General features: G+C 40.5%; 1 protein-coding gene across 1 annotated transcript in view; it reads right to left on the bottom strand.

The window, feature by feature from the left end:
• Window positions 1-10,249, bottom strand: part of LOC127448343 (dual 3',5'-cyclic-AMP and -GMP phosphodiesterase 11A-like) — a 183,801-nt gene extending 173,552 nt beyond the window's left edge. The window contains exons 1-2 of the mRNA XM_051710790.1: window positions 9,461-10,249; window positions 5,051-5,209 (exon numbers count right to left, since the gene is read on the bottom strand). Of these exons, the coding sequence (XP_051566750.1) occupies window positions 5,051-5,209; window positions 9,461-10,249 (948 nt within the window). The remainder of the gene's footprint in view (window positions 1-5,050; window positions 5,210-9,460) is intronic.
• Window positions 10,250-14,634: the final 4,385 nt, after the last annotated feature.

The following is a 14,634-nucleotide window of genomic DNA, read 5'->3' as shown; positions in this document are numbered from 1 at the left end:
CTGGAGGTGCGGAGACCCGAGCCACTTCCGAGATCAGTGCCCTCTGATGGAGCTGGGGACGGTGGTGTGGGTCTCTGACCTCCCACAGGCTGCCCCCGACCGGGCCGGAGCGTACCGGATACCGGTAAGTGTCAAGGGGGGTACTCACCAAGCGTTGGTGGATACCGGGTGTAATCAAACCACTATCCACCAACGCCTGGTTCAACCCGAGGCATTGGTCACAACCAAAACGGTGAAGGTGAAATGTGTACATGGGGATATTCACAAGTATCCGGTGGTGACCCTGACAATTAAATTTCGGGGGAAAAAGCATAGAGTGGAGGCCGCGGTTAGTTCCCGCCTCACCCATCCGCTGATTTTGGGGACTGATTGGCCTGATTTTAGAATTTTATTAAAGGGAATTTGCGCGGATGTGTCCTGTATGAAAATAGGGAGATGCGTGATGTGCGATGCTCTAGCAGGGGAGGCGGAGCCGGGGCCGTTCTCGACAGCTCCACGTCATGATGACGAGAGAGGGGGAGAGGCTGCGGCCCCTCCCCTTCTCAGGGAATTCCCTGATGGAGTCGTGAGACGAAACCCTCAAACACGCCTTTGACCAAGTGAGAGTCATTGATGGTCAACGACTCCAGCCTGACATCGCCCTTTCATACCCCTATTTTGCAATTATAAATGAGCGGTTGTATCGAGTGACACAGGACACTCGGACCAAAGAGGATACAACCCAACTTTTGATTCCAAGGAGCCGTCGGGAAATGGTATTCCAGGCGGCTCATTATAATCCCATGGCGGGTCACCTAGGAGAAAGAAAAACACTGAACCGTCTAATAGCCCGTTTCTATTGGCCGGGCATTGGTGGCGATGTCCGCAGGTGGTGTGCGGCATGCCGCGAATGCCAGCTGGTTAACCCACCGGCCACCCCAAAAGCGCCATTGCTCCCTCTCCCTCTGATCGAGGTCCCCTTTGAGAGAATTGGAATGGACCTCGTCGGGCCATTAGAACGGTCAGCACGCGGACATCGCTTTGTATTGGTCCTAGTGGACAATGCAACGCGATATCCGGAAGCAGTGCCTCTTCGCAACATCTCAGCACGCAGTGTTGCGGAGGCACTCTTCAAAATAATCTCCCGGGTGGGGATTCCGAAAGAAATCCTCACCGATCAGGGCACAACATTTATGTCACGGACACTACGCGAACTGTACGAGTTGTTAAATATTAAATCGATTCGCACCAGTGTATACCATCCTCAAACGGATGGCCTGGTGGAACGATTTAATAAAACCCTCAAAAACATGATTCGTAAGTTCGTGCACAATGATGCTAGAAATTCGGATAAATGGCTCGGCCCTCTTTTATTTGCAGTACGAGAGGTCCCGCAAGCCTCCACTGGCTTCTCCCCATTCGAGCTGCTGTATGGGCGACGCCCACGCGGCGTGCTTGATGTATTGCGAGAGGCCGGGGAGGAAGGACCTTCAAACAGTAAAAATGAAATTCAGCACGTTCTTGATCTTAGAGCAAAACTCCACACTTTGGGACAACTAACACAGGAGAATTTGCTCCAAGCTCAAGAACGACAGCGCCGACTGTATGACAGGGGAACTCAGCTAAGGGAATTTGCACCGGGAGATAAAGTGCTTGTATTGCTTCCCACATCGAGCTCTAAATTACTCGCCAAGTGGCAAGGACCCTTTGAGGTCACACGACGAGTGGGAGATCTCGATTATGAGGTTAAACGGACCGATAGAGGGACGCTCGTCAAATATACCACCTCAATCTCCTGAAATTGTGGAGGGAGGCGGTTCCCGTGACGTTGGCCACGGTAGTTCCCGAGAAGGCGGAGCTCGGACCGGAGGTGAGTTCAAAACATAAACAGTTCACCCCTGTCATATGCGGAGACCACCTTTCACTGAGCCAACTCGCGGAGGTTGCTAGGTTGCAACAGGAGTTTGCGGATGTGTACTCCCCTCTACCGGGATGCACAAACCTCATCCATCACCACATCGAGACCGAGCCGGGGGTGGTGGTACGTAGCCACCCCTATCGATTACTCGAACACAAAAAGAAAATTGTTCGGGAAGAATTGGATGCGATGCTTGATATGGGGGTAATAGAAGAATCCCACAGTGATTGGTCCAGCCCAGTCGTTCTAGTGCCTAAGAGCGACGGGTCTGTACGGTTCTGTGTGGATTACAGGAAAGTCAACGCGGTGTCTAAATTTGATGCATATCCAATGCCTTGTGTTGATGAGTTGCTCGATCGGTTGGGCACTGCTCGTTTTTATTCGACATTGGATTTGACGAAAGGTTATTGGCAGATCCCCTTGACACAATTTCCCGTGAGAAAACCGCCTTCTCCACACCGTTTGGTTTACACCAATTTGTGACACTTCCGTTCGGTTTGTTTGGAGCCCCGGCTACGTTTCAGCGTCTCATGGACCGAATCCTCAGACCGCATTCAACCTACGCTGCTGCCTATTTAGATGACATCATCATTTATAGCAATGATTGGCAGCTGCATATGCAACATCTGAGGGCGGTTCTGAGATCGCTGCGCCGAGCGGGACTCACAGCGAATCCGAAGAAGTGCGTGATTGGACGGGTGGAGGTACGGTATCTGGGGTTCCACTTGGGCCACGGGCAGGTGCGTCCCCAAATTGACAAGACAGCAGCGATTGCGACCTGCCCGAGACCCAAGACCAAAAAGGGGGTGAGACAGTTCCTGGGGCTGGCTGGCTATTATAGAAGTTTCGTACCTAATTATTCGGACGTCACCAGCCCGCTGACTGATCTCACTAAAAAGGGAGCTCCAGATCCGGTCCAGTGGACGGAGCAGTGCCAACAGGCGTTTACGCAAGTTAAAGCTGCACTTTGCGGGGGGCCGCTTTTACATTCACCTGACTTCTCTCTTCCTTTTATTTTACAGACAGATGCTTCAGACAGGGGGCTGGGGGCCGTACTCTCGCAGGTGGTGGAGGGGGAGGAGCGCCCGGTGCTGTACATTAGCCGTAAGCTCTCGTTAAGGGAAACTAAGTACAGCACCGTGGAAAAGGAGTGTCTCGCCATCAAGTGGGCGGTCCTCACTCTCCGATACTACCTGCTGGGGCGGGCCTTCACTCTCTGCTCGGATCACGCCCCACTCCAGTGGCTCCACCACATGAAAGATACTAACGCCCGGATCACCCGTTGGTATCTGGCTCTTCAGCCGTTTAAGTTCAAGGTGGTCCACAGACCGGGGGCGCAGATGGCTGTCGCCGACTTCCTTTCCAGGAATGGGGGGGAGTGGTAGGCAGGCCGGATGCCGCCCCAGCCTGAGTCGGGCGGTGGGGATATGTGGCAGCGGGGGCGTGGTCAAGCATCTCTCCGGAGAGAGAGAAAGTGGTAAGGGCGCTTACACCTGAGCTAAATTATGTCTAACACCTGTCTCTAATTTCAGTGAGCACGGGGAGAGCGGCATAAATAGAGCGACACAGCACTTAGTTGAGAGAGAGACTGGATACGACAGAGCCGAGCCAGAGCAAGGATTTTCTAGTAGTGGAAGTTTATTTGTGAAAGCAGTGTGTGTTAGTGTTTAGTTTAGTGCGTAAAGGTAAACTGTAAAGTGGTGTCGCGGAGAGGGGAAAATAAAGCCTCACCTTAAGAAGGAAAAACTGCTTCTCGCTTCATCTTTACAACCAGCTTTTAGCCTTCATCGGCCTGAGAGCTGATCACTTACCTGGGGTGTGTTTCCCGTACAATGACGTAACTTACTGCTTAACCACCATAGTACGATGCAACGTTGGAGAAATGAAATAGCTAGTCACAACTGTTTCCTGAAACCGTAGTAGCTGTGTCGCACATCCATCGTTCAAACCAGGTTGGTTCAACATAGTTAATGACGTTATGCAAGGGGTGGAGTAATAACTTTTGTGGAAATCAAATGGATCTCAAATGATAATAGCTCATTTAAATGTAGGTTTACAATGTAATTGAGACCATGGTTGGCTAATGATGCTTTTGGGAAACACACCTGCTGTAAATGCAAAAGAAAAATGTGTTCATCTGTGTGAAATCTGCACTTCACAAGGGAAGAAATTAATCGGTGAAAAGAAACATTTAAAATCTGTAGCTTGCACGTTACAGCATGGCACAATCAACACCAATGTTTGATTCCCAGTGAATGCACACACTGTGCTAATAAAATGTATAGCTTGAATGCACTATTAATAGCTTTGGATAAGAGCATCTGCCAAATGCTTTAAAGGAATGGTCTGGGTTCGGTACAAGTTAAACTCAATTAACAGCATTTCTGGCATATTGATGATTACCACGAATGTAATTTCAACTCGTTCCTTGTTTATTTGGAAGAAAAAAAACATGATAACACGTATAATGTTCACATCTTGTGGCTTTAATTTGGAAGCTTTATGTTTTTTAGTGCTTATGAACTGCGATTTTCACTTTTTTTTTTAAAGAAGAGGGATGAGTCGAAATTATTATTTTACTTGTATTGAACCCGGAACATTCCTTAAAGGGTAGCTGACGCATATCATGTTCATGGCCATTTTATAATCAACTTGAAGATTTTGGATTAAAAGTTATATGAATGCATAAGGGTGAGTGTACTGTATATGATCCTGTCAACATTGTTTTTTTTTTTCACCATTTTGAATCACATTTTTGCCTTCATCAGTTCATCTTAAATGGTCTTGCGGTGTAACAAATGAATTTTAGAAGTCTCTCAATATGATTTCATGAAAGCTGCATGCATAATAATTATAAAATAATTAGCAAAATGCTGTTTTAGATGGAGTACAGCACGTCACACAGCAGGACATGTCAACTTCCCAAAAGTATTTCATGTCAGCTACCTATAGATGTAAATGTACAGTAGACCCACACTGAAAAAAGTGGTAATCTGCAATTGTTAGCTCAAGGATTCATTTCTGCCTGGTCTAACCCTTATATTTTACTTTTATTAGAGTTACCTAATTTGTCAGGTTGACAAACATTTTTCATTTAATTTTCACATTTGTTAAGTTACCTGACAAAATAAGTCAGAGTGTGTGCATCAGTACCTTTTCATCATCTTCTGTGAAGAGTGCTCCATTGGGGCTCTTGTTGATGGCCTGTGCGACCCCGATGACCTCTCCATCACTGTTTCTTATGGGCATGCAGAGCAGAGACTTGGTCTTATAGCCAGTGAGTTTATCAATCTCATCACTAAAACGATGGTCCTGAAAAGACAGAATATACGTAGTAAAAAATGGTCACATCCAGTTGACCTCCCGACCTAACCCTGAAAAAAAAATTTTAGGTGTAATTTCTAATGTAGTCAGGTTGATTCACACCTTAACATATTTTTTTTTTGTACTTGAATAAAATCAGTTCATTTTAATACTACCACATTAAGCCAAATTTGAAGCTTCTAATTTTTTTCGGACATGGATATTTTCAGACATTCTCAACACAGAGTGGCAAAATCATACAAAATCGTAAGCCCGATCAGGTAGTATGATTTGGGGTATCGTTCATGTTTGCATCACAAACGTTTTGGAACAAGTTACATTGCAAACTTTAATACTTAGGGAGGGTTAAAGGTTTGTTCAAATCCCCAACCTTAGATATGAGTGATAGTAATAATGATGCTTGCCTAGCAAACACAATTAAATACACTATCAGGTTCAGCTGGCCACTCCACCGAGCAGTTCTTTCCAGCTGCAGGTTATATACCTGTCACAGTAGCTCTGTCTGATGCAGCTTACATTTTAACATTACATAATATTCTAATTATTGAGAACAGGGCTTGTTGTCACATGGGAAGTTGTCACAAGGGCTGTACCTCATTAACTAGATGATTTTGAGTCAAAAGTCAAGCAGAGGTTTTGTATGTTGGTTTCAAACACCTAGTTCAAACATTCTAAATTTAAGATAATTTTTGTTCATTCTGCTCTCCAAACAAAAATGTCTATATCATCATATTTTATAATAGCTGTTGGGTAAACATGTGAACTGAGCTCTGAAAGGAATATTCCGGGTTCAATACAAGTTAAGTTCAATGGACAGCATTTGTGGCATAATATTGATTACCACAAAAATGTATTTTGACTCGTCCCTCCTTTTCATAAAAAACAAAACAAAAATCGAAGTTACCATGAGGCACTTACAATGGAAGTCTATGGGGCCAATTCATAAATGTTAAAATACTCACTGTTTCAAAAGTATAGACACAAGACATAAACAATATGTGTGTTAACATGATTTTAGTGTGATGAAATCACTTACTAACCTTTCTGTGAATTCCTTTAGTCCTTTAAGTATTTTTTCATATATGTCAGGTCAGGTTGTTATTGTCACATTTACTGTATATTGGGCAGGTTCTCTCACATGTTTTAAATACTCCAATCATATACAATTTATTAATTACAATAATTGGCCAAAACAATCATTTGATAATTTTGTATGTTACCTTTTATATTTGTGCAGTGTCATGATTTGTTTTGTGGTTCATAACTGGTTTACTGTTTAAATGCCTCTGACCACCTATAATGGGGTCTTGAATGGCAGGTTCCCACTGTGACGACTTACCCCATATAGTGTGACAACATGCCCCACTATAGGTCAACATGTTAAATTAACTGTTTTTTTGTTTTTTTTTTCCAGACGCAATAACGGTGGACATGTTTAATACTTGGTTTGTAATTAAAACTGATGTATGTGTCTACACAAAAAAAGTAAAATGTGACAACTAGTTTATACAACTGTAGCTAATATTATACAATATTACACGGCTCTCTGGAATACTCTATTCTGATTGGTCAATGGTGCCATCCAGTGGTCAGATATTGCTCTGTAATTACTGCACATCCACGTATCAGACCGCTCACCCGGGTATTGCAAACCATTGTTCCTGCTTCTCGGATCACTGTGCAATCTCTACAAGAAATCTAATAAAATAATTTCAACACTGTAGCAGGGCGGAGGGCAGGGCCGGGTTGTGATTCCGCACACCCGGCCCCTAATAAGGCTGATTAAGCCCGAGAGGGATAAGGCCGACCGGAGACGGCAATGTGTCAGAGAGAGAGAGTTACGGACAGCTGTCTGACACGTGTGTTTGTGCTTTTGTTTTAGGTTATAATTAAACTATTATTTATATTATCAAGCTGGTTCTCGCCTCCTCCTTTCCACTGATGTGTTACAAACACAAATCAATGTTTCATGTGCATTTATTTATTTATTTGGCAAGTAGTTTTGTAATAGGCTGAACACTGAGGAGTCAGACGGTCATTTTTACAAAATAAACACCAACAGAACTCCAACGCAAACCGGAGGTTGATTTCAGCTGTTCAGCGATTACTTTCTTCTCAAATTTCATTATTTCAACCAAATAAATTCAATGTCCATGTATTTATTTATTTGGTTAGTAGCTGTGTAATTAACGAATCACCCTGTTGGGGTTTATTGTGCGATAACAACTGGCTGACTGTACATTATCCCTTACTTAACAAACATTATCCATCACATTATGCTTAACAAATTATGTACACAGATGTACATAAACAGCTACAAATGTCATGGAACTTGAAATAATATATTTTCCATATTTTAATGTACATAAACTACTGGGACAGTATGTGATGCTTGTTAATGACATGTAAATTAAAGATTTTATAAAATGTTACCATTTATTTATTGTTAATTGATCTTTGCTGAGCATCTGTTGCATTGTTGATTCATACCCATATTTCCAACTCGTGTTGGAACAGTCGCTGAAATGCTGAGTTTATGCGTATAAATTATATAGTTTCAATGATCTGCTCTGCTTGATAAATGAAAAAGGAAACACCGATTGACAGACTAATTAGAGAACTGCGAGCTGACATCATCATCATCATCAGGAGTAGAACTGTAGAGTGGAGAGTTGAAGTTTGTCAGAGCTGATCGATTCACTAATCAATACACAGATACTCTTACCCAACTCATTATTTCACTAAGGCCTTTTATGGATCCCAGAGAATAATCAAACCAGATCATCATCAGTGATGGCAATAAAATACTCAACTGTCTATCCGACAAGTAATTATCTTTATGCGGAAATGTAATGTGAGTGACCTCGCCATAGAGGCCTCGGTGGAAAAATCCTAAAGGATGTGTACAGGATTGCTAATTGAATTTCTATCAAAATATTGAAATCAATCCTAAAAGTCCTCTCAGAATCAAATAAAATCCTACTAGATAAAAAAAAACAAAAAACCTGGTATTCAGCTGGTTTAGCTGGATGGCCAGCTGGTATTCCAGTCTGACCACCATCAAACCAGATCAGTCTGACCAGTGGAAACTACATATGGGGCCAGCTAATATCAGCAAACTAATTTAAAGAAACAGTTCACCCATACATCTACATCCTGTCATCATTTACTCATCTTATGTTGTTCCAAACTTATATGACTTTCTATCTTCCGTAGAACACAAAACAAGTCTTTCTTTGTATGGAAAAAGAGCAGCGTCAACATTCTTAAAGAAATATTCTGGGTTCAATACAAGTAAAGCTCAAGTCAAAAGCATTTGTGACATAATGTTGATTAGCATAATGACTTTTACACTGGATGTGAATGGGGCCAATCCAAAACATTAAAATACTCGCTGTTACAAAAGTATAGTCACAAGACATAAACAATATACGTGTTAACATGAATTCGGTGTGATAAAATCGCTACTAACCTTTTCTGTGTAAAGTTATATTCAATACCAGGATTTCAGGGTTTTGTTGTCATGACAACAATGTTGTAATATTGGTTTAAACTTGACACGGGTAAGGTTAGTAAGCAATTTTTACACACTAAAATCATGTTAAAATTTGTAATGTTTACATCTTGTGGCTATACTTTTTTTTTTTTAATGTGTATTTTAGATTTTATGGACTGGCCCCATTCACTTCCATTAAGCACCTATACTGTAACTACTGTTTTTGTTTAGTTAAGTTTTTTTTATTTATTTATTTATTTTAAATAAAGGAGGCACAATTCGAAATAATTTTTTGAGGAAATCAATATTATGCCACAAATGCTGTTAATTGAGCTTAACTTGTATTGAACCTGGAACATTCCTTTTAAAAGGTATCATCTCGAGTTACGCAGAAAAAAGAAAGTTATACAGGCTTGAATGAACATTTATGGGTGATAGAGCACGTCATTTTGCTAAATTTTTAAGATTATTTATAACACTGTACAAAGTGGTAACCTGCAGTTAATCTAATCCATAAAATTCAGTTTGTTGGATGTTGATTCAGACATGTCCAATCATATTATGCCCTTAAACCAGTTCATTTAGTTTCTACCACATTACGCACAGTTTTTAGGTTCAGTTTTTGTGTGTGTCTATAGGTTTGTTATTGTATATTCCATTAGTATTGGTTCCAAATGATGATGAAAATGGCATTAGTAATCTTAAATATTTTGCACTAGAAAAAGTATTGTTTACTGCTTCACCTGATATGCATCGGGAATGTTGACAGTTTCCCCATGTTCAGCCACATATCCAATGATTCCCTTTCCCCAGGGAACCTGCACCTCATCTGAGTTACTCAGAGAGGGCAACACTGCCGTTCCAGCATGCACATCAAAGAACTTGGACACCAGAGTCTTCTTGTTGGCCGGTCCCTCCACCAGGAACAGCGAGCACCGGTCAGCATCCACCATGATGCACACAAACACGAGAATCTTAAAGCTGAGACTGGTCAAATCCAAGTCGTTGGAGATGTCTTTGACGAGCTCCAGAAAGAACTCCCTCTCGTTGTGCTCTTTCAGGTGGTATTTGTAGTCTACTGCGGTGGAGGGGTACTGAGGGATGTTGACCCGGGACTCCAGCAGGGCGGAGAGGATGTGCGCGGTGGTCGGGGGTAAGGAGCTGGCTTTACGCAGCAGAGCGCGTCTCCTCATGCTGGTCAACGGCTCCTGGGCTCGAGAGTTGACGTGCTCGTCGTAAGTCCTATTGGCATTGATGGCTTTGGACCGGGCGAATGTTTTCCGCAGCTCTTTCTGCGACGCTCGTCTCTGTAGCCCGTCACCTCTGCTCGCCCAGCTGTCTTTACTGCAGGCGTTCGCCGCTTTCTCCGGTTCCGTGCTGGAGTTCGCCGGAGTTTTGGTGGCTTGGTGGGTCTTGAGCCACTTTTCCACCATACTATACTTGCCTTTTCTGTTTAAATAGTCCTCTAGTAATTCAGGGTGCTCGTCCAGAAAACTTTCAACATCGGAAAAGACCATACTTGTGCCTGCCATTGTTGCTGCTACGGTCATCTGTAAATAAAATGAGAGGAGCGCGTGCTTTTAACGGTCATGTATGTGATCGCGCGAGAAAGTGCAGACTTAACGAATTATTCACGAACTTAAACAGAACCACGGGACGTTTCCGTCGTAAGTTCGGCTTTCATTCCTTTCAGGTTTGTTCTGTTCCGCTCCAGTCCACATTACGGTCTGGTGGAGGATGAATGAATAAAGCGGTGAATAACTCTCTCTCCGTTCATGTGAGTTGATGCGACGGAGTGCTTTGCAGGTGAATCACTGACGTCATCATCACGCATCCCTCCCTCCATCCTCTCCTCTTCCCTTGGATGTTTTATCTTAAGGATGCTTCTCAGTGACGCTGGGGAAATGCCGTTGTAATCGCTGTCCTTTTCGTATTTATCGTGTATCCCAATCAATTAATATTGTCAATTTAATGTATTTACTTATATTTTTATAGGCTTGAACATTGCCAATATATCAGTGAATAAGACCTTGACAGCTTTCCATGTTTGTACGTAGCCTGTAACAAGTAGGAAATAACACTTGAATGTTTATACCTTCTACTGTTCTACATTTTATTATTTATTTATTTATTTATTATTATTATTATTATTGTCGCCAGATCTTCTAAGATTGCAATATCTACGGTAGCAGGAGAATTAAACATCTATTACATTATATTTCTGTCATGGAATTTACATTACTCCACTGACATCTAGTGGATAAAGTGAGTACTGCTGCTTTGTTGTCCGTCAGCAGATCATGCAGGCAACAGCCTGTAATCAGAGAGTAAACACACAACCATTCCAGATCTACTGTAGTGTTAAGGTAACCGAGAAACACGCAGGAAAATGTTATTAAATAAGAACGATCACGTGACAGACCATTTTAAATCCTAAGGGTTGCATTTGCATTTTACTTCGGTTGAACCTATTACAAACTCACACGATGATTAAACTGTGTAAAGACAGAAAGAAAGAAAGAAAGAAAGAAAGAAAGAAAGAAAGAAAGATATTTAATATCGAATAAATCTGAAAAGCAAATCAATAGGCTGCAAGTAGGAAATGAGCAATTAAAAGAGCTCCCAAACAATATAGTCCTTTTGGGTATTACCAGGTTGACCTACAATTGTTAAGGCTTCATTTCTTATGAAGGGGTTTTGAAGTCAAATTTTTCCAAGAACACTAGAGGGCGCACGTATGTTATTGTTTTTCCCATATGCCTTCACACCAATTAAAACAGAATGAGCAAAACATCCCATTCCTTTAAGTCAGAAACCATGAAAGACAAATTTCACCAAACTGTAAACATAACTTTTTTTAACAAAAGTTGAGCATTTGTACTTTTTTTTTTTTTGTTTTTGTTTTTTTTGCACAAAACTCAGCAAACAAATTTGTTCACAAATAAAACTGCACGATGTGCTCGCTTAAAAATAATTATTCCATAGTCGTCACACCTTTTTAACCCTTGGTTACTGTTCATTACAGGCCGACACCTTAACCCGGATACGGTAATCATACATTGAATTGTTTTTCTATAAAGGAAATAAATTTCAATAAATTCATTACATTAAACTTTTTCATTTCATCTGGAATTTGATGATATTTAGACTTAGATTTTTTATATTACATTTTACTTTAAAAAATAAAAATAAAACACTTTATATTAATTTCACTTCTGTAAAGACATAAACATCATTACAAATGACAAATTACGAAAATATCCGATTGTGTCAGGCTTTTGGTACATTTGCTGCCATCTGGTAAAAAAGTAAAAACATGACATGACATGAAATAACACTTATAGTCAACAGGTGGCTATAGTGATCCATTGATTTAGATGGGCCATCAAAGACTATTACTGTATTTGTCAAAGTTTAGCTTGCAGTGAAGTCAGTTCTTGCAGTAATGCTAATTATGCTTACAGTCAAACATGAGGTATTATGAAGAGAAGACATAAAGCATTTTGTTTCCTATTATTTGTTTCAGACATCAAACATCAAAATGAAATAACTCAATAGAGTAAATGAATTAAAATGTCAATAAAACAAACAGCAATAAACAGATATGAACAGCATATGTGCATGTGCCACATAGAGGCTGATTGATTTTTATTTGACAAAAAAAAAAAAAAAAAGCTCTGCATTGTAGTCTCACAAATTCATTTCTGTGTTTGTGTGTGTGTGTGTGTTCTGCATTCTGAATGTGCTAGAGTCTCGCCCCATCATTTCTGTGTGGGTGTGTTCTGCATTGTGGCTGACTGATTGATTTTACTAAAAAAAATAAAAAAATAAAAGATGGTCTGTGTTTTAGTCTCACCCATTCATTTCCTACTGGGGATCAAATCTGACCCGGAACAGTAACAGTCTCACACTTCTTTTGGCGACCACTTAGACTCATCAAATCAAGTACAGATTTTTTTTTCTCTGTGTGTGTGTGTGTATGTGTGTGTGTGTGTGTGTGGGTGTGTGAGAGAGAGAGAGAGAGAGAGAGAGAGAGTTCAGATGGCAAGTAGAGGAAAAGTCACCGAGCACTGTACTACTTTGATGAAGGATATCATTTTTTTATTTTAAAAAGAAAAGTCAAATGGGTCAAAAATTACCCGAACAGTAACAGAGGGTTAAGTTGAAAACATTGCTTTTTCAAACACCAAGTAGAAACAGGTAACAAAAACAAGCACACAGAAAGTAAAAGGAGTTGCAGGACTGACGAGGAGGTAGAGGAGGAAGAGTAGTTGAGACAACATTTGTATCTGATTAGATCCATGCTACTCGTACACACTTGTCAATGGAATGACAATGAGGGAAATTATTTTCAGTCAAATTTGAGATTCACAGAAGCAGCTAATCTATAACTAAGCTGTTGAATACAATAATACATGTAATACATGCTTGTTGCATTTAAAAAAAAAAAAAAATTCTAATGTTGGAGTGGCTATGACAGAAGTATTAAAGATATCTGAAATAGATTCTGGTTCAGAACAAACTTTTCTTTGTATCATTGTTTTCGTAAATGGTTAAATCACACATCTATATGGAGCTCTCAATGTGGCTCCATCCAAAAGTTGATACATTTGTTAGCGATTTTTAATGGTTGAAAATCAAATGTGGGTCACATGGTATGAAGTAAGTTTTACTTGGGCAACAAAACAAAGGTCTGAAGCAGGGCCATGCACAGACATTTTGAGTGGCAGTGGCTCAAACTAAGAAAAAGTGCATCCCACTTCCTTCGCCCAGGCAGAGGCTTAGCTACTGTTGCCAATCCCCTGTGCACGTCCCTGGTCGAACTACAAATAATGTTAAAACTAGAAATGTACCTACAGTATTACTACACTCTTAGAAGAAAATATTAGAAAATATATAGAACCTAAAAGAACCATTTTTTCTAAGACTATCCACAGTTTTCCTGAGCAACCACTGGATGCAGCCATGATGATTCTAATGGCCTGTTTTCTATTTCTGGTCTTGAGACAACAAGTAAAAACTGCCAAAATGAGTGATCCAGAGGAAAACAACAACCATTTAAGTGTTACTTGGAGTAAAAAATGAATTTCAGGCTCAATTTTGCAGTTGTTGGCTGTCATCACAACTCAGAAAAATTAATGATATCAACATAACTAACCTAATAAACTAATAAAGTAATAAAAAAACAAAAACGTATTTTTTATTGCCCACCAAATGACAGAAATAGAGCCTAAAGAAGAGCACTGTGGCTGCAGTCAACCATATGCTGGATACATGCTTGAATGTATTTGAGAAACATCCGAGCGGATTCAAGACTAAATCGTTCACCATATCATCACAACAGTGGCTCCAGCAGAGACATAATGAGGAGTTAACAGGCGAAAACATGACAAGATACATGAGAAAACTTGACATGATCGGAGTGGAGTGCTGCTTATTGTTTTTCATGCTTAAATCAATCAAACATTTTTAAGGGGATGTATTTCTCGGTAAGTTTGGTTTAGCTATGTTTTTAGTAAATGGGGTTTCTGGTAAAGTTGCTGTGAAATGTGAAATTTGAGCTATTTTATGTGTACAGTAATTTTATTAATAATAAATCACATTAAAAGGTATAAATAAAAATAATTTAAGATACCAATTGTATGACTAAATATTAACGTGAGAATCATAAATGTAAACTTATGTCTTGGGGTGACCTGGCACTGCTAAGAAACTACTTTATGGCTCAACAGCTTGCAGCCGCAGCGCTCTTCTTTGGGCTTATATTTCTGTCAGTTGGTAGTCAATAAAAAAATCAGTTTTCCATTTTTTGGCATTGTTAGAAGTGCAAAAAAACTACACAACAGCTTTTCATCATGTTTTTCGTCATTAAAATAGCAAAATCTATCAGATATTTCTGATATTTCTCATAGGAACG

This window comes from Myxocyprinus asiaticus, chromosome 11 (assembly GCF_019703515.2).
Source record: "Myxocyprinus asiaticus isolate MX2 ecotype Aquarium Trade chromosome 11, UBuf_Myxa_2, whole genome shotgun sequence".
NCBI classification, from domain to species: domain Eukaryota; kingdom Metazoa; phylum Chordata; class Actinopteri; order Cypriniformes; family Catostomidae; genus Myxocyprinus; species Myxocyprinus asiaticus.
Note: the sequence above shows the minus strand (reverse complement) of the source record. Positions and strands in the feature narration are given on the sequence as shown.